We start from the raw sequence: 27,680 nt of genomic DNA, 5'->3' as shown, positions 1-27,680 counted from the left end.
TTAGTAAAATGTTTTTTATAAGGTCGTAGGAGCATCTAATCGTTTGACAAGTTCTGAAATTTGGTGGAACAGCGTCGTTCTTAGCCTGAACATTATTAAAAAGTGACACAGGGTAAACCATTGTGAAACATGTCCTGCTCTCAGTCAGATGGTTCGTTACAAGAGTGCTAATGAGGCCTGAATCATATTTTCTTGGTCACTATCTGACAACTCACAGAATCACGACACTTGTTGTGACTCTGTGCGTGCGTGCGTGCGTGCGTGCATGCGTGCGTGCGTGCGTGTGTGTAATTTGGCCAAGTGAGATTCTGAGAGTGCGGGATCGAAACCCACACTCGCCATACTTTTCTTCCCCTCAGCTAGACCTTGAGGGGTGCTCTGGATACAAGTCATTTGGCTGAGGCAATAAACCGAGGTCCCGTGTGTAGCTTGCTCTTAACGTACGTAAAAGAACCCATGGTAAAATTATGTAGAAAAATCTGCTTTTTGACAGTAAAACATACACTTGCAGACAGAAAAAAAAGTGGGGGAGGGGGGTGCACTGTGGCGACACACAGTCCCCGAGGAGAGCAGACCGAATTCCACACAGACAAATCTTATGTGTTCAAAATGTAATAATATAATACATGAATTAATTAACTGATTTTAAACAATAACATGTACACCCTATCGTTTTCTTTAAATCTTTATTTCACACAACAATTATATTATCACAATTGAGAATGAAAAATGTCAAATGCCCCATAGCCTTTTAGGGCCATCGGGGCAGTAAATTCATATTCACTTTGTCTAGAGCTTTGTCTAGAGACAGGCGGGGCCAATCCTCTCCTTCCGCCGTTTTAACCTTCCACAACAAAAGTTTACAGTTGGGCCAACAGCAAAGTGAGAGCTGTATTATCTATTAGTGGTTTCTCCATTGCAATGGGAAATTATCTGCAGCTTTTTAGTCTTTTGTGAAGGACTATGACTCTCAAACTAGATTGGAAAATTGCACTGGCTCTTAGTGCTGCAGCCTCGGGGGCTACTTGGCCTTTGGGAACCATCCCAATGCCAACTGTCCTAAAACCCTCTTGGCCGAGAGAGTGGGGATGTCGCTTGGGTAAAACACTCTCCACTATAATCAAATTCTTGCCCAGATAGTCGGGACAGCAGCTGCCTCCTCTGCTGTTCTGATAGTCGTAGTCGGACACGACTGACTGTCATACAACCGAAGCCAGGTACCCATTCACATCTGGGTAGAGTGAGGAAAAATTATTTATCCCAAGAACACAACACCATGCCGAAACCGGGCCTCGAACCATGATCACTGGATCCAACGCATTACCGACCCTGCTACGGCGCCTCCTGAATGATGATAAATGTAATGTTTGTAGTAGGAAAATGATAAAATCTGTATGTACTTTTTTGTTTCATTTAATTTTCTTTCCATTCAATAAGTTATCCAAAGCTGCCGAAAGTCAGTCACATGCAACACAACATCGTCATTGGCCACTGGATGATACAGGGTGTCCTTTTGACGTGAGAAACAGTGTTAAAAACCAACAGCCTATTTCTCACGTCAAAAGGACACCCTCTATCATCCAGTGGCCAAAGCCCAATTACAGCATTCAATTGTCTCGAAGAAAATGTCCCGTGACTGAAATCCAGCGTATGTTCTGTAGCCCAGTTTCTGCAACCGTCTGAACCAGACAATCAGTTCGCGAGCAGCAGTTGCTGATGATAACTGGGGTAGCCATCCATTTTGTATAGCTGCTGGAGATCATCCATGAAGCTTTTGTGCCCTTCAGGAGACAGAAAGTTGAGCGGGAATTGGATGGCTGACATAGATCCAGGGGAGTGAGATTCTGGGTACAGCATGTCGGGAAAGACGGTCGTGCCCTGCGGAGACATGTGAGGAGGAGAGTGCCGTATCATGTCTGCCGCCAAACTGCTGCCAGGAGCCAGAGGACTGGGAGGAAAGGGGAGGTGCTGCTGGTGTAGTGTATGTCCCACACTGTGGTGAACCTGCGGGGACAGCTGACTGTGAATGCAGAAATGTTGCTGCTGATCCATCATGAACTCCAGACGAGGGTCCGGTGAAGACAATGACCGCGGCCTCTGAGGACACGAATCCATGCTGTTGAAACTGGAGTGCTGCTGTCGTCGAATGAAGCTCCCCAACTCAGTAGGAGAGATACGGGAAGGTCGTTTGGCTTGGGATTTCAGTTTGGTAGAGCCAAACTTAGTGGCAGCAAAGGACGCTGCAGTAAACTGCGGTGGTGATGTCTTACCCATAAACAGTGGAACTGAGGACGGTTGCATGAAGGCTGCAGGGGGCGAAGGCAGCATGGGACGGGATGGAGACAAGAGTGCAGGTATCACAGAGCTTCCCCACGTTCCGGGGGAGACAGAGGAGGGAGAGAGCTGGAGACTGGTGAGATAGAAGGAGAGGGGATCGATGGGCTGGAAGGATGCAGCGTCAGGTTTAGAAGTGTTGCTGGCCACCTGAACCTCTTGTTCTATGTTGTCACAGACCTCGTCCTCCTTCAGATCGGCGTACAGCACCTTAATGGGGCTTTTCTCGTTCAGACGGTACGATACATCGGAGGGGTCGATCCACAGCGTCAGCTCCTTCGGGATGTGGCCTTTCACCTCCTGTAGCTCCAGCCCCGCGCTCCAGGCTGCCGCCATAATGACTGGGTCCGCCTCCTCCCCGTTACAGCGTACACACCTGAAGCCCGAACCTTTGAAAGGCTTGTCCGGGTACCAGTGGTCCCGAAACTTCTGCTTCAGGCCTTTTTCCAACTCCTCCCTGAACAGATCCACGCGACGCCTTGGCAGCTTGTTGTACAGGTAGGAGACCAGAACGTTTAGGGCCACGTTTACCTCCACGTGCATGGTGACACGTTGTCAGTTTCTGTCACCTATGTCCAAGAGTAATCAACACAAGGCCACTTCAGCACTGCAGCTGTGTGCAGAAATTTTTATCCAAGTCGTGCAGACGTCAAAAGTTGTTGAAGACGACAGGCCTCAGACGAAAGAATTCCTTTTGAAATGATGACAGGTCTGAATAGCAGTCCAAAAGGAGACTAGCTCTTCAGCGAGACACCTGCACACAAATCCCCAAACTAGAACGATTAAGAATTACGACATGATTTTTCCATAAATGAACTCCTTTGTCCCCTCTCACTTACCCCTCTGTCTCTTTCTCTCTTTCTTTCTCGACCTGTGTGCGGAGATGCACGCGTTTGTGTTCCCAACTATTTCTCTCTCTCCCTTGTCTGTCTGACGCGTTACTTGTATGCTTTCAATATGTTGTGTTATTCAAAGAAAATGAGAGGGGGATGGAGGTCAGAGAGAATGAAATATGAATATATGGTGTCTGTTACAAAGTACGTAGATATACTACTACTACTAGTACTACTACTACTAATGGTAAAGTCATTTTAAGGAATTTTGTACAATCCACCAAACTTCGGATATGAACCCCCCGATACAACTGAAAAGCGTGGTCCCCTGTAAGCCCACGATTTCTGACAATCCCACGAGTTCTCTTACTTTGGGAGAAATCGTGGTCGCTCCCCTTCCACGTTTTCTCTCAATTGCGAGAAATCGTGGGAAGTCACCTTTATTGTTATCAGAAATATTTCCTTTGCCATCGGAGTTGGTTTCTTGTCTTTTCCCAATGCAAATGTAAGAGAAAAATGAAACAAGAAATGGGGGAAAGGATAACGACAATCATGATAATAACTGCAGCGTTTGCAAAGACATCAACTGTGAAGGTGATGGCATAGTATCAGTTTTAAAAAAGTGTTAATGTGTGTGTATGTCAGTGAGTGAGTGAGTGAGTGAGTGAGTGAGTGTGTGTGTGTGTGTGTGTGTGTGTGTGTGTGTGTGTGTTTCCTTTTGTGTGTTTACTTGCCTGGGCTGGTTGGTTTGGTCTTCTTTCACTCTGTTTTAGAATATTTTCATGTTCTACGTGTCTTCCATGAAACTGAGAATCGATCTGCAGTGCAATATTACATGCGAAAGGATGCTGACACAAACAGATGAACAAACGAGCAAGCATGAAATGAAGAACATTCTAAATAAATATAACAGAAAAGGCTGCATCACAACAAACATCAAAACTATTTGGTCCAGTTTTCACGCGCCACACGTGAGGGTAAAGCATTGTGAAACACCTTTTTTTTCTGTCACATTTATGTATAAAGTTGGGGGTGGGGTGGGGATGACAACAACGCGTACGCGAAGACATTGACAGTGATGACGCTGAAACTGACATCTATTTATTGTATTTCACAAGACACGAATCATTGCGATGCACGACCTCAAGTTCAACATCGGAATCAATAGTAAGCAACAAAATTATGGAACATGTGTAATTCAAACAGATATATATATATATATATACCAAGACTTGACCCGAATCTTTCTCAAAGGATGTTGAGAATAATGTAAAAATGGATCATGCTTCTACATAAATGTGTCAAATCAAGATGTTTCACAATTCCTACTCTCGCGTGGTGAGCGTGAAAACAGAACCAAATTCAGTTTTGATGTTTGTTGTCATGCAACCTTTTCTGTCACATTTATTTAGAATGTTTCTTCATTTCACGCTTGTTTATGTGTTCATCTGCGGCAGCATCTTTTCGCAAGCAACGTTGCACTGCAAATAACTTCTCACAAATTAAAAGTTGGTAACAATACAGTTCACTTCAAAAACTGGACAAGCAAAAATATATTCCTGGTTAGAGATATTGTTGACGAAAGTGGGTGTTTTCTCAGCCATTTTCCAGAAGAAGAAAAACATGGTATTGATAATTATTTCGTGTATTCATGGTTAAACACTCAATTAAAAGTTAGTTAACCGAGAACAATATTAGTCTTAGAGATAAAACCTGCAATGTAATATCAAAAGCACTAAATCTGATTTTAAGAAAGAATCAAAAACATATTTTGAACCAGGCTTTATATACAATATGTATTCCTTTGTTTAGTATGAACAAAACTAGATCATATAATGAATTGGGAAACACTATGAAACAAATTTTTTAAAAAAAGTAAAAGAAATAAAACCGAGATGGTTCCATATCAGAAGTTCACGGAAATCTGGTTTCAAACAAAATCCTTCAAAAATGGGAAAAGCAAACAATGACGTGTTCAATTTTTGTAAGAACTCGATAGATTCATTTGAACATTCTTTATAGCACTGTAAATTTTATCAACTGTTTGGGGGGAACATAGAGATTCATCTTCAAGGGAAAATGCGAAAACTGCTCAAATGCAAATGACAACAGTATAAAGACGGATGACATATAAGATTTTATCATTCTTTTAGCGAAACATTTTGTATGTAAAAGCAGACTGAACAAAATTAGAGCTTGTTTAAAGCATTTTTGATAGACTGTAAAGTCGACAGATATGCACATTCGCTGGACATGCTATTCATTACATTCACTTGAAAATGGTGCCCTTATATGAGAAATAATAGAAAATCATTATGTTTAAAACTTGTTGTATAAAACACTATAATGCACAAAATTAATTATCACTTAATCTACTGCACTGTACTGTATTATAAACCGGGATTGTTACACTGCTTGTGTATTACATTCGATTTTGTATGTCAATTCGATTCAATGTTTCTTGTACACGGAGATAAATGTGCAAAATGAAGTGAAATCCATATTGGTTGATATCTGTATTGTACGACATTTGTATAAATCGGTACCTTTTCCCTTAGTTTAAGCCAAATGGGTGTGTTTCTGAAGGTACCCACCAAAATGTTAATTTTAAAAAATTGTCACACAAAAACCAACAAAACCAGCACACCGATTTCTGATCGTCATTGTTGTCGGCCCTCTCTTTCTTCTCTCATTTTTCTCTAACATTTGTGTTAGGAAAAGACAATAAACCATCCCCGATGACAAAAGAAATTTTTAAAAAAATGAAAATAAGGGGGTCTTGCTATTGAAAGAAAGCATGGGAGGGAAAGTGTGAGAAAGCATGAGATTGCAAGAAATCGTGGGTTAACAACCTCATCCAAAGCGCAAATCAGTTGCAAAAGATGAAAGTTAAATCAAGACTCTTTTTTGCGCTTCTTCCACTTCTTTATGGAAAACAAAAGCATCTGAGCTTAGATTTATTATTCACTCTATAATATGGTGGGTGTGCAGACCCACTTTCGTCTTATTTTCGTGGAGGTTCCCTGGTTATTTTTAGCACCATTTCCTTTTTATCAGGTCACCGAGAGGCTAAAATTTCGTCGTGAAAATCGCTGTTCTGACGAAAGAATTTTGAACATTTTCGGTGACTATTTTTGCAAGTTTACAAGATATATTTGGTTTCATAATTACACCCATTATTTGCTTTAGGCTTCTATGTTTACTTTAAGCGTATTTCTTGTCATATGTCTGCCGTTACGTATTCGAACTGATCCATTTATAAACTCTGCCGAAGCGTTGTTCGTACAAAGGCAGTGCAAATTCAGAGAAGCCAGTTACGGTGGTGGGCTGCCGATGTCGTCATATGACATAATTCTCGATCTGCAAGCGGCGAAAAGTCAAACACGAAAGCGGGCTGCACACCCTCCCATACCATACATCATGAAATGAGCCCAATGTGCCTGATATGACTGCAGTTTCGTCCCACGTGGATTCCTCAGATATTCCGGCACTGGCAGTGGCCTGTCATCCCCTGTGGCAAGTGATCCAGAGACACCAATCGTAGTTTAGTGGTGTTCTCAAACATAGCCGGGAAAGTCACAATCCATTGACTTCCCAAAGCAGCCCACAAAGGGTGAAGTAAAGAACAGAAGGGAAAAGGTAATAAAACACAATATTAAAACAATGAATAATGGTAACACAAAGATTACCTTGAAAATAATTCATCTTTGCACCTTATGCTTGGGGATCCGAAAGGAATGTCAGGCGACATCTTAGAAGTAAGAGTGGCCAGCTCATCTCAAGTATTGGGTGAGTTACGGTCCTTCGCCTAGCAGGCTAGAAGTTTCGTGCTCTCTTTGTTTTTTTGGTTTTATTGTAACTTTCTTTTACTTGCCACTTGTATTTCAACCACATCGTCTTTATCTTGTTGTTGACTTTCATGTGGCACTGTTTCGTCGCGCTTCGTGGCCATGTGTGCTTCCTGTCGTCTTTTTCCTTCCTGTGTTCACAAAGCCTTCTGTTCTCCAGCTCGCGCAGCCACGCTTTTCTGCATGTCATTTAGATCTATCCGGGCGCTTGCTTTTAAACTGTGTTCTCTCCGGTTTTTTTTTTTTTACTCACATGTGTAAACAAAGTGAGTCTATGTTTTAACCCGGTGTTCGGTCGTGTGTGTGTGTGTGTGTGTGTGTGTGGTAAAATTTAACATTGCCATTTTCTCTGCATATACTTTGTCAGTTGAATTTTTCCTATTTTTATGCCAAATTTGGTGTCAACTGACAAAGTATTTGCAGAGAAAATGTCAATGTTAAAGTTTACCACAGACACACAGACACACGGACACACACACAGAGAACCGAACACCGGGTTAAAACATAGGTTTACACAAGTGAGTCAAAAAAGAAAACAAAAAGAAGCCAAATTATATGCAAACTGAATTTACTGTTATATTTATATCTTTTTTATTCTCTAAACTTGGCACTATGATCTGATATTCTGACACAACAACAAGAGCAGTCATTTTTATCATTTTTTGTTCAAACAGGAACTTCTTTTGCTAAGCATGGAAGTTATATTTATTTTGTATGTCTTTGGTGCAGATAGTAACAAAGGGAAATTAATCTGCAATTAATACTAGGGGAGTTAATTTGCTTTAAACTGATCTTTCTCATCTTAAACAATACATTTTGAAATTATACTCAATACATAAAAAGTTTGTGTATTTTACTCTCAGTGTACAGTGCTTTCACTATGTTCATTCGCTCAAGTGGTCTTTTTTTTCCAGAAAATGCTAAAATCAATACTACGAGTGGACTTTATAGATCTATTGGCCGAGCCCTGAAGGTCATGGGCAAAAATCAATTGCGTACACATATTTATACATATTCAAAGCGCGTGCTCGCAACCTCGAAGAGCGACATTTTGTTTCAAGTTGTTGACCTGCCCGTTCAATCCAATATTCGTTCAACAATACACGATAACATGAGATGGAAAGTTGGAGAAGGAGACCGTAAAATATTTATTCAGAGAAAGTTTTGTGAACGCCTCATCACTTACTGGATTAGGCCTATGTCCCAAACTGCCACAAAAATCGGAAACCATGAGAGTCAATACCATTGATCAAACGTAAACATTTCCAGTCTTGACTTTTCTCAAAATTAAGTCCTTTTCACTACATACGACGTTTAGAAGTACTAGTACTTGGCTCTACATGTTATTAGTTTAACAAAATACTCAATTTTCATATCAACTTTAAAACTATAAAATTAGATGGTAAAATAGGGCGTCATTTACCCCGAGACTGATGTCAGTCATGCTTGCAACACATGAAGGCGGTAGAGAAGGGAAAGAACAACAACAACAACAACGGCAGAGACAGCAACCACTGATGAAATCAGTCAGCCATCCACCCTCAAAACTGACCAGTCTGACAACTCACCACTGGCTCAGTTTCTGCATCAGCGGCAGACTAACCCGGGCCTGCACTACGAAAACGACACCAGGCTAGACAACACAGTGTCACACGCCTTTGAAACAGCCATCCAGAACAACAGATCCTGTCAACTTGATATCATCTTTATAATCAAGATCAGAACATGTGTGGGTTGGATCAATTTTATTCATATCATACAATTTAATATAGATCTGAATACTATGACATGTCTTGTGAATTTTAGACTTTGATTTTGAATTTCTTCAAACTCGCTCACACACACACACACACACACACACACACACACAGATAACAAGAAAAAATCTGTATACATGAGGATACATAAATATTATTAAATAAAAAACGAGAGTTGTTTGTTGTACTCACATGTGTGTATCTGCGTGTGCGTGTGTACGCGCGCGCGCGCGCGCGCGCGTGTGTGTGTAAGGTTCTGTAACAATAATTGAGCACAAAATAGTTTCAAATGTGGAATGTATTTACTGAATTAGATGTGTATGAGAAAGAGACAGAGAGAGATTACAAGATAAAATTCTTTATTCATGAGGATAATAGATATATGATAAATGAAAGTTTGCTGTGTATATATATATATATATATATATATATATATATATATATATATATATATATATTATGTATTTGTGTACATGTTTTGAGCACAAAATAGATTCGAATGTGAAATGTATTTACTGAATTAGAGGTGCATCACACACACACACACACACACACACACACACACACACACACACACACACACACAGAGAGAGAGAGAGAGAGAGAGAGAGAGAGAGAGAGATCTTTATACATGAGGATACATAGATATTTATTAAATGAAAGAGTTGTTTGTTGTGTTCACATCTCTCTCTCTCTCTCTCTCTCTCTCTCTGTGTGTGAGAGAGAGAGAGAGAGAGAGAGAGAGGTTCTGTAACAACAATATAGTATGACTGATAGCAGTTTACATAACTGATTTCAGACTGCTGGGAAACAGACCCTGGCCTGACTGATCCATTCCGGGGGGAGGGGGGGGGGTGAACTATGCATCTTGTGTATGGAATGTAGCTGAACTTTTATTTCTTATATGAAGTTGAATCCGTTTTCACTTAAACAAAAAGCAGATTTGAGTTTGAACAATCATTTGAAACAAATAGCCATGCACATTGTTAATATCTATATTTATTTTTAAAGCAAATTTGAGTTTGAACAATCATTTGAAACACATAGGCATGCACATTGTTAATATCTATATTTATTTTTTTTACACTGTATTACACTTTTTCTCAACAATTATAAGCTTATAATTATGTAATTAACAGTTTTTGTTTTTCATACATAGTAAAAAGATCACTGTTCAGTTACATCTTATGTATTTATATAAATACATGTATAAAATGTAACTTACCTATATTTATCATTTGAATTTTGATTTTCATGTGTGAGCATGTAATGCAGCTGCATACTGAAATAGGTGTATGTATGACTTTAAAGTTTACGCCAGAAAAAAGAGTGTTTTAAAAAATGGTCTAGATTATGAATTATATATATATATATATATATATATATATATATATATGTCTCTATGTGTGTGTGTGTGTGTGTGTGTGTGTGTTGGGTCTTTCTGAATCAGGGTTATGACAAAAATCTGTAATATGATGAAATGTGTTGTGAATGTCATTTTTTTCTAATACTAATTGTAATCATAAAGCAGGAAGGCACATTGTTAATACCCATATTGAGTTTTTTCACATTGTATTAATTGTTTTCTCTATGATTAAGCTTATAATGCATTATGTAATAGTTTAACAAAAAGTTCAGTTACATCTTATATATTTATACATGTAACTTAACTTTATTACCTATCTTGTGTGTGTCTGTGTGTGTCTGTCTGTTGGTCACACTTAGGTGCATTTCCTCTTTCATTTAAACAAAAGCAAGTGTGAGTTAGAAATGATTTTTTTACTTTGTGACTTTAATTTTGAAAAAAGTCTTGCAAAAATAAAATAAAATAAAATAAACAATGTGAAATCCAACACAACTTTGTGTGGTCTATATTTCTATGCTGGGAGGTGCATATGACTTTTGTTTTGCAATTGATTTTTTTGGTGTTTTTTTTGTGTGTGTGTGTTTTGATTCATTTATTGTAGTAAGTACATGTCACAAGTGAGTCTTGAAGGCCTTGCCTCTCTTGTTTCATTTGTTTTTAAGTGAAAGACTGAGTTGTGATCAAGTGCCTGACGGGCTGCACACTGCACAGTGTTACAGTTTTGCTTGTTGTGCTTTGATTTAGTCTACAATTTACTTGAAACGTTTTTATCCTGTGAAAATTTGTGTGAAATGCTGTATTGTGATGTGTTTGTGATTCGCTTATCTATTAAAAAAAAGAAGAAGAAGAAGAAAAGAATATACATATATATCTGTAACTACTACTTTGTGTGTGTGAGTTCTTGTAACCTTGGCCATGCAGGTTTGACGGTACAGATCTCATCTTTATTTACGTCAGTGCCTTAATTGTTTATTGGGAGTGTTTGTGTTTGGAATGTGCATAGACTGATTTGTCATGTTGCCCATGCTATGACTTTTGCCTCATTTTGTTCTGCCAGTGCAGCAATATGCCAGCTTTTATCTGTGCGTGGACTGTTGTTTTGTTTCGTGTCATGGCTCAAACATAGCATAGCCATGTTTTACAGTCTGGTGTCCCTGTTTGCACATGCAGAACGTTCTTCAAGCGTTCGCTTCACCTCGCCCAGCAGTCAGGTGCTTGTGCACCCTTGTCATCATCTCAACTGTGACCATGCACTGCTCGTCGCGCCTGTGGCAACAGGCCTTGCCCGGTGCACTTACACCCGTGATCAGCTGCTGTCATGTCGTCAGAACTCCCCCCCCCCCTCCCCCTCCCCCTTTACCGCCCGCCTCCCAGTAGCAAAAACAAAATGAAGGACTCAATGTTTATCGATGAGTTCCCCCGAGTTGCTGGCCTATTGCAACTCCCTCAAAGGCCCCTATCTGATTGTGGGTGATTTCAACTTCCACTGTGATGTGCCCAGTGCTCAAACTGCCAGATTTATCGACTTTCTCGACTCTTTTGGTCTGGTTCAAGCTGTCCGTGTCCCCACACACTGACATGGCCATACATTGGACTGGGTCGTGCACAGGGCTGACCAGACCATACTCAAGTCCCTGACCGTTAACCACACCCTGCCCTCTGATCAGGTGTGCATCCATTTTGTCTGTGCTGCATCTGTTGAGGCCCCCTCCTAGCCAGGTCTGCGTGCTGGCGAGGAATCTGGCTGGTGTCCACTTCACCGCCTTTGACGAGGACCCCTAGGCCAGGATGGCGGCCTGTCCCCCTGTTTCTGCCGATGACCTCAACCACCTGCTGGCTGACCTGCTGGACCAGTACGCCCCTGCCACCAGACACAGGGTCTCCCAGCGCATGCCATCACCATGGTTCTCCGACGTTGGCTTCCAGTTGCTGGAAGCAAAGCGTGAGCGTCGCAGAGCCGAGACACAGTGGCTGAAAACGAGCCTCACCATTCACAAACAAATATTTCAGGCTGCTAACAAAGCTGTGAACAATTTAGTACATGCTGCTAAAACTGCATATTATAATGTCAAAATTGCTGCATGTGCCACCTCCAAAATGTATTCGATCACCAACAAACTCCTTGGCAAATCCGACCCCTCTTCCCTTCCAACCAATATTCCACCCTCTCAACTTCCACAAGCACTTTCAGATTTCTTCACCAGTAGATCCTGGACCTCCGTCAGACTCTTGACTCTCATTCTGTCGTCTCTTCAGTCTTTTTTGACCCACCTTTCTTTGGCACCCCCCCCCCCCTACCCCACCATGCCCCCACCCCTCCACCCTCCATCCCCCACCTCTTTCCAGCCAGTCTCTGTTGACAATGTCAAGAGAATTATCAGACAGTCAAGCATTAAAACATGCGAACTTGACCCTCTTCCCGCTTCCTTCCTCAACCACTGTCTTGACACACTTCTTCCACACATCATTACTGTTATTAATAAATCTCTTCTGTCTGGCTCCTTTCCCGGTGTGTTTAAGTCTGCTATCTTACGGCCACTGCTCAAAAAAGACCAGTCTCGATCCAGACTCACTAAAGAATTACAGACCCGTTTGTAATCTTCCTTTTTCTCAAAAATAACTGAGAAAACTGTCCTCAGTACCAATAACTTAAATTACCCATTTCAGTCTGCTTTCCGCACCGGTCATAGCACTGAGACAGCCCTTCTCAAAATTGCGAACGATTTATTAACTTCTCTTGACAACAACAAAATCCGTGTTCTCTCCCTCATTGATCTTTCAGCCGCCTTTGATACTGTTGATCATCAGATTCTCCTCAACAGTCTGAATCGCACTTTTGGAATCTGCGTTTTTGCTGTCTCATGGTTCCGCTCTTATCTGTCTGACCGGTCCTATGTTGTTTCTGTTTGCGGTCTTTCATCCTCCCCTTCCGACGTACAGTTTGGTGTGCCACAAGGCTCCGTGCTTGGGCCCATTCTGTTTGTTCTCTATACACAACCGATTTCCATTATTGTGAATCATCATTCATTGTCCCACCATAGCTTTTCCGATGACAACCAGCTGTATCTGTCGGAACCTTCATCTCTCCTTCCCTCTCTCATTGACTCAACCCAGGCCTGCATCTCCGATGTATGACTGAAAACAAGCTTAAATTAACTGAGAATAAAACTGAAATCATGATTTATCACCCCACAAAGACTTTGCCACTCAGTCTCTCTTCCTTCCTCAGTCTCCCTCAGTGGCACCGGCATTCCTCTTTCCCCTTCCGTCTGCAATCTTGGTGTCATACTCGACCAGTCTCTTTCCTATCAGCAGCATGTTGCAAATATATGCAAACTGTGTTACTTTGAAATTCGCAGAATTGCATCCATTCGTCATCTCCTGACTGAAGAAGCAACAGAAACTCTCCTCTCTGTATTTGTGCTGTCCCGCCTGGATTATTGTAATTCCCTGTCAGGTCAGGTCATTAGATCTGCTACTGGTAACCTGTAATCCAGTACAACCTGTTCAGGGTCGGGTTGCCGGCGACTAAACCGGCACTCCCACTGCTCCCTTCCGGGACTGGCGAGGCGGGTGGCTAGACACCCTTATGGAGATCCATAAAAGGGCGTTGGCTCAGGAGAGCCACCGACGGCCATCTAGCTCCACTGTGCTGTGTGCATGCCACACGCAGTTGGCCCCCGGGGTGTGTCTACCCATGCATGCGAGAGAGAGGAAGGCGGTTACAGCAACGCACTGTGGAGTGCAGAGAGCAAGATGAGACACCGAAAGGATATCTTGGTCATCCACTGCATCCGTGCTCATCCTCCAGTCGTCTCGACTTAGTCTTGCCACTGGAAATTGGTGGACCCGGACGAGAGAGTGAGGTCGACGTTGCGCAACTCCTCTTCACTTTAAACAAACTCATCGCGCAAGTCATCAGTCATCCAAAATGACCTTTCATCCTTCATCACTTCATCACCCCCAAGTCCTGTGGCGACAGGCGAGCGATGAAACGACAGGTGTGGGTACACTGGCAGTCGCAGCCGCAGACCTGCACGCAGGCGGCTCAGGCCATAGGGTCGTTCTTCATCGACAGGAGCAGCGATGGAGCTCGGCAGCCGTCTGAGCGTCTGAGCAGCCCTCTTTAGGAATGCACTGCTCACCTCCCTGGCATGAGGAAGGGGCTAGAAAAGGTGCCCTAAAAATTGCCTGCTCCATATCACCCTGGCCAGCATACCGCGGCTGGCGGGGACCCTACATCAGCGGTCGAAACAAAAAGAAAGAAAGAAAAAAAAACAAGGATCGTTCCTCTCACCATTGGTGCTTGGAACATAAGGACTCTCCTGGACAGAGATAACGCGGACAGACCCCAAAGGAGAACGGCACTAGTTGCATCCAAACTCGCCAGATACAACATTGACATCGCAGCCTTGAGTGAGACTCGGCTTGCAGGCGAAGGCGAGCTCTGTGAACGGGGATCTGGTTACACCTTCTTCTGGAGTGGACGAGGAAGCGAAGAGCGACGTGAGGCTGGCGTTGGTTTTGCAGTAAAAACAGCACTTGTCAGCAAGCTAGCTGGAATCCCAAAGGGAGTCAACGATAGGCTTATGACCATGAAACTCCCACTGGCATCTGGCCAGAAGCACCTCACCATTGTCAGTGCCTACGCCCCAACCATGACCAACCCGGATGAAGTGAAGGCGAAGTTCTACGAGGACCTTCACTCTGTCATTGCTGCTATCCCCAAAGCAGACAAGCTCATCATTCTTGGGGACTTCAATGCTAGAGTTGGCTCTGACTACATCTCCTGGGATGGAGTGATTGGAAAGCACGGTGTGGGCCACTGCAACCCAAATGGATTGCTTTTGCTTCAGACTTGTGCAGAGCACGAACTGCTGATAGCCAACACAGTTTTCTGCCTCCCTACCCGTAACAGGACGTCATGGATGCACCCTCGCTCAAAGCATTGGCATCTCATCGATTACGTCATCATCAGGAAAAGGGATAGGCAAGATGTACGTGTAACAAAGACCATGTGCGGCGCCGAGTGTTGGACAGACCATCGCCTTGTAGTCTCGAAGCTGAATATTCGAATCCAGCCCAAGAGACGCCCCCAAGGCCAGAAGGCTCCAAAACGGCTCAACATCGCTAAGCTGAATAACATCACCATCAAACAGTCCTTTGTGGAGCTGCTGGAAGATCGTCTGGAATCTGCCTCTCTGGACAACCAGAATGTGGAGTCTGACTGGAGGACCCTGCGTGAGCTGATCTATAGTACAGCTTCAGAGACCCTGGGACCCATGACCAGAAAGCACAAAGACTGGTTTGATGAAAATTGTGATGAAATCAAGCAGCTTCTGGATGAGAAACGCCGTCTGCATCAAGCCTACCTGAGCAACCCAAAGTCCACATCAAAAAAGGATGCGTACGATGCCATCCGCAGGACTGTTCAGCAAAAGTTACGCGAGATGCAGGATAAGTGGCTGAGTGACAAAGCTGATGAGATCCAGGGATATGCTGACAGGCACGATATGAAGAGGTTCTATGATGCCTTAAAAGAAGTCTACGGCCCCACATCCTCAGGATCATCCCCCCTCCTCAGTGCAGATGGGAATACCTTGATCACCGAGAAGGAGAAAATTCTTGAACGCTGGGCTGAGCACTTCAACAGTGTCTTAAATCGCCCTTCCTCCATAAATGATGAAGCCATAGACCGTCTCCCACAAGTCCCCATCAACGAAGCACTGGACGATCCGCCAACACTTCTTGAGACCAGAAAGCAATCCGTCTGCTATCCAGTGGCAAATCACCTGGCTCAGACTCCATACCAGCAGAGGTCTACAAGGATGGAGGCACTGTGCTGACTGAGAAGCTCCATCAGCTGTACTCACTCATGTGGAAAGAAGAGACGATCCCCCAGGATTTCAAAGATGCATCTATCATTCACTTGTACAAGCGAAAGGGGAACCGGCAAGCCTGTGATAACCATCAGGGCATTTCCTTGCTCTCCATCGCAGGCAAGATACTTGCCAGGATCCTACTAAACCGCCTCACAGCACACCTTGACCAAGGTCATTTGCCTGAGAGCCAATGTGGATTCCGGAAAGAGCGCGGAACCACCGACATGGTGTTTGCTGCAAGGCAGCTGCAAGAGAAATGTCAGGAGCAAAATGCTCATCTGTTCTCCACCTATGTGGACCTCACTAAGGCCTTCGACACCGTGAGTAGAGAGGAACTGTGGAAGATCATGGCCAAGTACGGATGCCCTCGGAAATTTATTTCCTTGGTCAGCCAGTTCCATGAAGGCATGCAAGCTCGAGTCCAGGACAATGGCGAAACATCTGCTCCTTTTGCTGTCACAAATGGTGTCAAGCAAGGCTGCGTCCTGGCTCCAACGCTGTTCAGCCTCATGTTCTCTGCAATGCTTACTGATGCCTTCAGAGATGGCGATGTTGGAATCGGCCTAAAGTACCGAACAGATGGCAAGTTGTTTAACCTCAGAAGGCTTCAAGCAAAAACGAAGGTCATGACAGACATCATCAGAGACTTTTTGTTTGCTGATGATTGTGCCCTCAACGCTGGATCTGAAGCTGACATGCAACTCAGCGTCGACAAGTTTGCCACTGCCAGCAGGAACCTCGGCCTTACCATCAGCACGAGGAAAACTGAAGTTCTCCATCAGCCAGCCCCAGGGAAACACTACGTTGAGCCCAACATCACAGTCAACGGTCAGAGACTCAGTGCGGTGGAGCGGTTCACATACCTTGGCAGCACACTGTCACGAAATGCGACCATCGACGATGAAGTGAACGTCAGGATTGCAAGAGCAAGCGCAACTTTTGGCAGACTCAGTGCAAATGTCTGGAACAGAAGAGGCATTAGTCTTGAGACCAAGCTAAAGGTCTACAGAGCAGTAGTTCTCCCCACACGACTGTACGCCTGCGAAACTTGGACAGTGTACCAACGACATGCCAAGAAGCTGAACCACTTCCACACAACATGCCTCAGGAAGCTACTGAACATCAAGTGGCAAGACAGGACCCCAGACACAGAGGTGCTCGCAAAAGCCACCCTTCCCAGCATCTTCACCATCCTGATGCAGTCCCAGCTTCGCTGGGCTGGACACGTGGCGCGCATGCCAGACCATCGGCTGCCCAAAAGGCTCTTCTATGGCGAGCTCCAACAAGGGAAGAGATCACACGGAGGTCAGAAGAAGCGCTTCAGAGATACTCTGAAAGTCTCTCTTAAAGCGTTTGATATCAACCCTGACTCCTGGGAGGAATCTGCAGTGGACCGTGACAAATGGCGCGCTGCTGTGCACAAAGGCGCCAAGTTGTGCGAGGCCAACAGGACTGCAGCAGCTGTTCAGAAGAGGCAGGCCAGAAAGTCACGGGCAAACAAGCTCCCTGACAATGATATACCTGTCTTTGTCTGCCCCAACTGTCAGCGAACATTTCGTGCGCAGATTGGACTATTCAGCCATCTGCGCATTCACAGATAGATTCATGAGCATCCTTCCCCCCACCCCACCACCACCCTCCCCCCATCCCCCAGCTGGATGACAACGATGGTCATCATCGATCTCGATGGACACACCACCACCATTGTAATTCCCTACTAGTTTGTTCATCCACCTCATTGCTTGGCTCAGAAAGTCCAGAACCATGCTGCTCGTCTTGTCTTTCGTTCCTGTAAATTTGATCACGTCTCTCCTCTCCTTCATGCTTTACACTGGCTCCCAGTACAAGAAAAAAATTACAAAGTCGTCTGTCTTTGTTTCAAGTCCATTGAGGCATCTGGTCCACAGTATCTTTCTGATCTCATTCATCCTTACATACCCTCACGCCAACTCCGCTCTTCTTCTGACACCTGTATGCTTAGCATCCCCCCTGCTCGAACCAAAACGTATGGCCAACGCAGTTTTTCATTCCAAGCCCATTTTATTTGGAATCAGCTTCCTTAGCCAATCCGTCAGACATCTTAGCTGCAATCTTTCAAATACAGTCTGAAGACCCACCTTTTCCCCTCCTGATTAATTCTCAACAGCTCATCCCTTTCCAGTATGGACTAAAATGACTATTAGTGACTGAGTGAGTTCTGATAGTTTCAGAATTTGTTGGTAGTATTTTTGATTGTGTACTACGAGGGTCATTCAATAAATAAGGTGAATTTTTCGGTATGAGGACTTCTAATACAGATAGAAGCTTACTTTTTTTCTTTTTTTTTCAACGTAGTCTCCCAGCACTGTCACACACTTTTCCCATCTGTGCACAAGCTTCCGTATTCCCTCAGCGTAAAAATCTTTGGACTGATGTCTCAGCCAGTCGCTCACAACACTTTTGACTTCATCGTCACTTTCAAACTTCGTGCCTCTCGTGAACGCTTTCAAGGGACCAAACAGGTGAAAGGCTGAAGGGGCAAGGTCTGGGCTGTAAGGGGGATGAGGGAGCAGTTCCCAGCCCAGCTCGTTGATGGTCTGCACCGTTCGGGCTGCTGTGTGAGGCCTTGCGTTGTCATGATGCAAGATGACTCCTTCTGACTGATCCTTCTGCGTTTGTTCTTTATGTCTTTCTTGACCTGCCTCAGCAGTTCACAGTAGTTGGCACTGTTCACAGTGCTTCCTTTCTGAAGGAATGAAATGGTGACTGGGCCTTGCATATCCCAAAAAACGGTGAGCATCACCTTCCTCGTGGACAGCTGGGACTTGAACTTCTTCTTCACTGGAGAGCCTACGTGCTTCCACTCCATGGACTGCCGTTTGGACTCAGGCTCATAGTGCCAAACCCATGTCGTCACATGTGACCACCTTCTTCAGAAACTCATCACCATCCTTCTCATAGTGGCAGAGACACTGCTGGGACAACTCGACCCTCCTCTGTTTGTGCTCTGGAGTAAGCATCTTTGGCACCCACCGGCAGCTGACCTTTGAGTAGCCAAGGTCATCATGGACAATTTTGTGTGCTGTCCCAACAGATAAGCTCAAAGTCCTTGCAATGTCATCCACTGTCACCCTTCTGTCAGACTGAATGAGGTCACTGACTGATTCGATCACCTCAGGAGACCTCACTTCTGTAGGCCTTCCAGGCCTGTCTTCATCCTCAACACTGCTCCGTCCTTCTTTAAACAATTTAGCCCACTTGTAGACATTTTTTCGGCTGAAACATGTGGCACCATACACAGTTGACATTCTCCTATGAATTTCAACTGGTTTGCACCCTTCAGCAACCAAAAACTTGATAACTGACCGCTGTTCAATCCTGGAGCGTGCTTCTTGGTCGGCCATCTTTGTTAATCGCCAAAACTCTCAAAGTTTTTTTTAATCTGCAAAACAAATTAAATCCATGTGAAAAAGAAGTAAAACAAAAAAGAAAAAAAGAAAAAAAAAGAAAAAAAAGTAAGCTTCTATCTGTATTAGAAGTCCTTATACCGAAAAATTCACCTTATTTATTGAATGACCCTCGTATTTACGATTGTGTGCTGTGAGTGTGTGTGCGTGCGCGTGTGTATTGTGGGTGGGTGTGGGTGGGGAGAAGAAATTGAGAAGAGAAACAAGAAAGAAAAAGAGGGTATTGAAGAAAGGTATCTCCACTAAAAAAATCAAAGAGCAAGAACAGAGACAAAGAACACACACACACACACACACACACACACTCCCTTTGTTGTTCTGTCTATGAACCTTTCATTCACGGTTTTCATGACATCTGATTCCGATTCTGATTCTGATTCTGATTCACACACACACACACACACACACACACACACACACACGCTCCATTAAATGACGGTTTAGCGGTTTATTTTGCAGATAATTCGGGGGGTCAGCTTCATGTTCCCCTAAATCTATGTTCCCCAGAATTTTCCTTCAGCCAGCTACAAGTTCTTACAGGACTATATTCCCCCAGGTCTATGTTCCCACGGGTCTGTGTTCCCCTAAATTTACGTTTCCTGGGTCTTTGTTCCCCCAGGTCTTTGTTCTCTCAGTCTATATTCCCCCAGGACGATATTTCCCCAAAAAACGTTTTTGGTAGGTCTGTGTTCCCCCAGGTCTATATTACTCCAGGTCTATGTTCCCCCAGGTCTGTATCCCCCCAAGTCTATGTTCCCCTAAACATATGTGTGTTTAATCATACATACACTTTTGGGTGCTTGTCAGCAGTGTTCAGCAGCAGTCAATGGTCAGCAGTCAGTAGTGGTCAGCGGTGCTCAGTGGTGGTCAGTGGTCCATAGTGGTCGACTATGGTCACCAGTTAGTGGTGGACAGTGGTGGTATGTTACGGTCAGTAGTGGTCAGTTATGCTCACCGGTAGTCAGCAGTATGTAGTGGTCAGTGGTCGTCAACAGTGGTCAGTGATCTGTAGTAGTCAGTGGTGGTCAGCAGTGTCAGTAGTTGTCCGTGGTTAGTGGTGTCAATGGTGGTCAGTAGTGGTCCATATATAGTGGTCAGTGGCTCTCAGCGGAAGTAAGTGGTGGTCATTAGTGCTCTGTAATTGTTGTCAGCGGTGGTCAGCAGTAGTCAGTGGTTGTCAGCGGTCAGCAGTGATCAGTAATGGGTAACGGTGGTTATTAGTGGACAGTTATGTCAGTGGTTAGCAGAAGTCAGTGGTCAGTGGTGGTCAGCAGTGGTCAGTGCTGGGCAGCGGAGATCAGTTGTCAGAAGTGGTCAGTGGTCAGAAGATGTCAGCAGTGGTCAGAGGTCAATAGTCGTAATTGTGGTCAGTATGTAGTGGTAAGTGGTTGGTTCTGGTCGGTCAGTGGTTAGCGTTTGTAAGTGATGAGTAGTGCTAGTAGTCAGTGGTGGTCAGCTGTCAGTAGTGGTCAGTGTTGCTCAGTAGTGGTGAGTGGTGGTCAGCATTAGTCAGTAGTCATCAGTGGTCAATGGATGTCATCGGTGGTCAGTGGTCAATAATGGTTAGTGGTTAGTATATGGTGGCCAGTAGTCAGCGGTCAGTGGTGGGCAGCAGTGGATAGCGGTCAGCAGTGGTCAGTGGACTGTAGTGGGCAGTAGTGGTCACTGGGTAGTGGTTGTCAGTGATCAACAGTGGTCAGAAATGGTCAACGGTCAGTGGTGGTCAGTGGTCAGCAGTGGTCAGTTCGCAGTTAAAATCAAAAACAAAAAAACAGGACGTCTTGATAATACACAAATGTGACAAGACAAAGCAATCTGAAGAATTTGACATAGTGGTCAGGAGTGGTCAGCAGTGGCAAGTAATGGTCAGTAATGGCCAACAGTATAGTGAAATCCTGCTAAAACGTTGTAATATTGCATACAATGTGATGCAAGCTGAACTCTGATAGTGGTCAGTAGTGGTCATGCAGCGGTCAAACATCTTCAAAGGCACAATGTACAAATCCGACAACATAATGCAGTCTGAGCACTCTTGAACTGTGGTAAACCATGGTCAGCTGTGGGGGAACATAAATCTGGGGGAGCTTAGACCTAGGGGAATACAGACCCGGAAGAACTTAGACCTGGGGAAACAGACATGCTCTCCTGCACTGCATGCCAGCTAGGTCACTGTTAACCTCTCTGATGTATGAAAGTGAGCATGATGTGAGCGGGCGTGGCATGACACGTGAAGGACATACGTGTGTGTCTGTGGGTGGGTGGGGGTGGTGGTGTGTGTGTGTTGTCTGTATGTGTGAACATAGAGCTAAGGTCAACAACAGGATCGCCAAAGCCAGCGCCGCCTTTGGGAGACTCCGTGAGAACGTCTGGGAGCGGAGAGGACTCAGCTCTACCCACTAAGCTGAAGGTCTACTGTGCAGTGATCCTTACGCCAGCGACACCTGGACTGTCTACACAAGACACGCCAAACAGCTCAGCCTGAGCTGTCTCTGCAGACTCCTCCGCATCAGGTCAGAATGTCAGACAGCCGACTGTCTAATCAGCTGCTGTGTCAGGGCAAACGCTCAGTTGGAGGACAGAAGAAACGCTACCAAGACTGCCTCAAAGCGTCCCTCAAAGTCCTGGGCGTCGACATCAACACATGGGAGACATTTGCTCTGGACCGTCCAGCTTGGCAGCATAATCACCACAGAAGCCCGTGCAGCTGAGGCCAGGCGCATCACCGAAGCTCACCGAAAGCGTGCTGTGCGCAAGGCCCGAGCAGCATCCACTGCCACAACAGCACCCACACACTTGTGTCCCACATGTGGGCGAGATTTCAGGACCCGGATTGGCCTCACCAGTCACCTCTAGACCCACTGCCACTGATCTTCCATCTGACTCTTGAAGCCATGGTCATCTTCGAATCCGAAGGACGAACATCGTCACATCACTTTTTTGACGAACATCACATCACTTTTTTTGCATTAATTGCGAAGTAGCTTGAGAGTTGGAAGGAGTTATATAAATTCCCATTATTATTATTATTATTATTATCATTATCATCATCATCATCATTAATGTAAATGTGATACAGACTGGTTGGGTCAGCGAAGTGTACACAGGGGGTATATTCCAGCCAGGAGGGGTAACAAATAGTCTAGGCTACTTCTTACCCGGGGTAAGAACCAGCCAGGGATAAGTTTCGGCCTGTTACACCGGTAAAGCGCAAGTTTTTACCCATTGCAAAGTGGCTTGCGCATTACCGGTTATGAGCAAAGTTTTGCACATTACCGGTAAGGGGCAAGAGTCTAGTGTTGCGCATTACCAGTAGTGGGCACGTAGTACACTAGACATAACGAAGTCAGCTGATCGATTTTCAGTCTCATGATTCTTTCGGTATGGTTAACTCGGACTGGCACGAGATCTTAGTTCAGCATTTAGTATTGCAGTTATTGGGGTGGGTTCTATCTTCGATACAGCGTTTTCCACAAGAGGGTAAGGAAGAACAAGAGGGGGAGGAAAAGGGAATGAACACCTCACACAAGGTCGTTTTACAGAGGTTCTCAATTCTGATCTCTTCAGATACAAAGGGTGAGAATGCCTGACAGTGCGTAATAATGCGCGACAATGCCCGAGCCTCTGCACAAAAAGTACATAAACTCCATTTAATAAAACATACAAAAAGTATTTATAAAACAATATAATAAATACTGTAGAAACTATATTTGTAATGTACAACATGAAAGTATTTTGACAACACAAATATAACACGTTATCATTTGGATGAATCGATCCATAGAAATTTCAAAGACAATTGAGTAGAAATGAACAATAACCAAACAATCCCAGAAACGGATCACCTTTCATTCGTTTACTAAAATAGTGAAATTAAGTAATCCAATTCACAAACAGAATAAATAAAAAATGTTCTGACAAATAATGAAGAACCAAAAACCTATAAATAATAATAAGAATAATAGGACCTAACGTTAATACCATAGATATCCTCACCTCATCAGTGTGACAACAGGCCAAACATCGAAACACTAGGACCGTCCGGTCCAGCCGATTCTCGCGCTCTGGCTTACAGTTGCTGTGACGGGATCAGCTAGGCTATCCAGAACTCTACTCACTGACACTGAGGAGCGATGATCACAATAAAATCATATTCATAAGAAACACGCAATTGCTTCCCCTTGCATCACAATCAACAACACGCACGCGCAATCTCAACTACACATTCATTCAAAGTGCCACAAAAATAAATGCTATTACATTAGCATATATGATCTTTCACCACGAAAAAGAAACGAAGCGATTCCTTGAATAAGTAGTAAAAATAAAAATGATTGTGATATCCTACTCATTTCGGGGTGCTTCACATATCTCTCTGAACACGAAATCAGCAGACAAGACTTTCAATCGCGGTATTGCTTTCTCACGGTTGTTTCCATGGATCGGCGTAGCAACGATTTAAGAACAATGATCACGTCTTTGGTTCACTACAGAGATGATGCAGGTGTTAATAAACAAATGAAATTTTGAAAGGAGAAGACCAGGAACCTGCCAGAGGACTATAAAGATTTAAAACAATATGACGCTGTTACTTTTGGAGCTGTGGAAAAGCTTGTACATGTCGATTGTTTTTGTTCTTGTTGTTTTAGAAGACACTAGCCGACTGCACATGGCCATATCAGGACTGTCAAACCATACAAATACTTAACCGCGTCAACACGAAACTGTCACATCTACACAAAATACCCACTAAGACAAACCCACAAAACAGTTCCTGGCACAGTATCCCAACCATTAAACTCCTCGGGGCAAATAAAACTAGGCCATGCTGGGGGCGCCAGCCATTCCGCTTAATTCATCATCCTCAGATCACAAAAATCGAAAAAAAAGGAAAAAAACAATTCTTCAAAGCCAAACAAAAAATGCATTAAAAAAGGTCATATAGGCAAATAACACTGCAGAATGGGCAGCTAGTGCCCATCCCAGTGTTTACAATCTCACTACCTTAGCGCCAGAGCAAAACAACACATATAATACATGATAGACTGCTGAACAGAGAAAAAGTGTCAAGGCTTTCTTGAAAAGAAAGGGGAATGGACTGGAAAGGCAGAAAAAGGAAACAACTATGAAGGAAGAAAAAAAAAGAGGCAGAAACAAAGAATGATAGAAAAGAGGAAATTTCCAGCACAGAATTTCCAGAAGGCCGGGGTGCTATTTATACTGAAAGAAAATGTCGATTCATTTAAGTGGTTTTTTGTTGTTGTTGTTGTTGTTGTTGTTGTTGTTTTTTGTCATACCCTGGGTGCACGTGAACATGGGAAAGAGAAAATAACCAAACACAAAGTAAACAAATCACAAGCAAGTGTGACAAGGAAGCAGATCCTGGTGTTTCTGTCCAGGTGTGTCAGACGTCAACTGAAAAAAAATCAAAATTGAATAAAGCTGTTGTGAAACCAAATTCAAACACCCCCGCCCTGACAGCTGAACCTCACTGATATGCAACGTCTACCTTTTCTTTCTTTCTCTTTCATGTCTTTATCAATCACTCTTATCGGAATCGCGCGACCACACACACACACACACACACACACACACACACACACTGAGTGACAGGCATTAGCATGCGAAGAGACAGACAGACAGAGAGAGAGAGAGAGGGAGAGATTGTAAACTAGATTTTTTTAATCAATTTTACACCACCTTGAGTTTGAATCCTTGTTTCACTTGTTGACCCACAAAAAGAACACACACACACACACTGAGAGAGAGACAGAGACAGAGAAAACGCGCTTGATTTTGCGCATTACCGGTAATGGGCAATTACCGCTGTTGTGTGTGTGTGTGTGTGTGTGTGTGTGTGTGTGTGTGTGTGTGTGTACACGCGCACAGTGTATTGCCCCTGCCGCTCCTTGATAATTGATCGATCACAGTCAAGGCACGCGTTCCGCAGCTGTCGTTGGCTTCTTCTCCCTTTTTCGCTATCACTGCAGCCTTCACTGCTGCTTCCCCTCCTCGCTACAACCTCTCCTCTCCCAATGGTTTATTTTCCAGAACCTATCACCACAACCGTACCGTAATTTTGCAATGTTTGCACTAGTTTACAGCTGTTACACTCCCTGCACGCCCCTCCTACCCCATCCCCCCGACACATTCCATGAATTTTATCCTCACTATTTTCCATAAGAAGGAAGACAGGTCGTCAAAAGACAACGGAGTCTTTATGTAACCATTTTCTCGAACAAAAAAACAACAACAAACAAACACACACACAAGAAGTTTAATCATCTCTCCATACGGCACCAATAATAATTATATCAGTAGAGCAATCAATCCACCAGAAACAATGTAGTTATTTCATATTTAAGACAACCCCCCGGCGCCGGGTTGATTCTTTCATCGCTCTTAATAGTTGGGTTTTTGTTGTTGTTGTTGAATTTAGTTTATGAAATCTTCTTTAACTTCTTTTTTTTTCTTTGCAATTATCTAAGAAATCGTACGATTTATAAGTGCTGTCAGAAAAGTCCGGAGAGATGGTTCAGTTTCGTTTTTCTGTTTATTGACGTTTTGTGGGTACTTTGTTAAATTTCAAATGGCCATTAAAATTTATTCTGATTCTGCTCTCTCTCTCTGTTGCTGTTGTTGTTGCTGCTGCTGCTGGTGGTGGTGGTGGTGGTTGATTTTATGCTCTTTACCGAGTCTGAAAGCGAAGAAGCATGAAATGTACACACCAGTTCCAAAATGACCTGTTCAATGTCTGCCACTCTCTTCCTACTCCTGCCTCGCACCCTACCTGCCACCTGTCTGCTGCTGCTCTGGCAACAAATGAAGCTGAATTCCGTCAGAGAAATAGCATAATCATGTTGTCTTCATCACGCTGCCTGCTCTCTTTCTTTCTCTCAATGCGCGAATGCGCGCATACACGCACATATGCACACACACACACACACACACACACGAACGCACACACACACACACAGTAAATATTTAAAAAGACGGTTTGCCATTTCATCCCGTCCTGTTTTACGTTGGAGACCTTTTCGTTGTAAAACTTAACTCTCAGTAAGAGATGCGTGAAAGATGGAAAAGAAAGTATCTTTTCTCAGGGATAGGGAGAAAAGACATGACATGGGGACAGAGACATGCAGACAGACAGAAACTCAAAGACACACCTTCGTCCTCAAAGTCCGTCTCTTTTCACCTTGCGTTTTAAGCCCCCAACGCAACAACGCCCTTCTCTCTCTGTGATTTACACACACACACACACACACACACACACACATTAACCCGCTGGGTTGAATGTACGTATACACGCATACTTTCATTTCAAAAAGATTCAGGGATGTCTATGACACGCCACATATCAATACATATGGAGTCGACATACGAATGCTGGAATCTTAATACCAACCGCTATCGCATTTATTCCAGGTTTTGCTTCATCCTCAATCACAATAAATAAATCAAATGTGTAGATGAATAAAGCAACATACCTTAGTATGTGAACAGCCTTAGCAAATATGTGTTACGTAACCACACATCCTACAGGCACTGTAAATGGTGGGTCACTTCTGTTGTCACATCTGTGCAATAATCGAAAACGAAATCGGTCCCTGAAAACTGTACGACGAAAATGGAGGTTTATTTTCTTTGCTTGCTGTGTGAAATCCGGCCTCATTCCGGCTCAGAGTGTCCTCTGATCTGATTTGTAATATTCTCCTTCTGTCGGGCAAACGCTGGCTAGCATCTAACAATGGCACACGCAAACAAACGCCCCCTCAGTTACATTGCAAAAATAGCACATACTGACGTAGACAAGTGCGTCACGACTGACCCAGATGATTTTTCGACGACTGGCAAACGAGAATAGGCCGTGGGGTTGTTTCCCTTCCCACTGAGGTCTTTTCACAACAGACAGTTCCAAATAATGTTTGTGTGTGTGTGCGTGCGTGCGTGTGTGCAAGTGTGTGTGACAGCAGACCATGTTTTATCTGTGTATGTATGAAGATGATACAAAGCGCGGCCAAAGGCAGCTGCAAATGATCTTTTCGTTGTTTTTTGACGAGGTCTGATGTTTGGTGTTCATTCTTATTCATCTGCTGCCGAACAAATACATTGATTTCAGTCCGTCCGCTTGTCGATTGCGAAAGTAATATGGAGTATGTGTGAGTTTTGTCTATGGAGTCGGGATATGGCTGGATGCTGTGCGTGTGCAGTGAA

The 27,680-nt window shown here is 43.9% G+C and overlaps 1 protein-coding gene across 1 annotated transcript; it reads right to left on the bottom strand.

Annotated features, from left to right (window-relative positions):
• Positions 1-245: 245 nt before the first annotated feature.
• LOC143292977 (protein Tob1-like) lies at positions 246-27,201 on the bottom strand. Its single transcript, XM_076603712.1, has 2 exons — positions 26,954-27,201; positions 246-3,088 (listed from the first exon to the last, which is right to left on the bottom strand). The coding sequence occupies exon 2, from the start codon at positions 2,875-2,877 to the stop codon at positions 1,693-1,695; it is 1,185 nt and encodes a 394-aa protein (XP_076459827.1). The 5' UTR covers positions 2,878-3,088; positions 26,954-27,201; the 3' UTR covers positions 246-1,692.
• Positions 27,202-27,680: the final 479 nt, after the last annotated feature.

The sequence above is a fragment of the Babylonia areolata genome, chromosome 18 (genome assembly GCF_041734735.1).
Source record: "Babylonia areolata isolate BAREFJ2019XMU chromosome 18, ASM4173473v1, whole genome shotgun sequence".
Classification (NCBI taxonomy): Eukaryota; Metazoa; Mollusca; class Gastropoda; order Neogastropoda; family Buccinidae; genus Babylonia; species Babylonia areolata.
The sequence above is the reverse complement of the archived record's forward strand: the minus strand, read 5'-3'. Positions and strand labels throughout refer to the sequence as shown.

Coding starts and splice junctions, on each gene's coding strand:
- LOC143292977 (XM_076603712.1), bottom strand. CDS start 2,877: ATGCACGTGGAGGTAAACGTGGCCCTAAACGTTCTGGTCTCCTACCTG.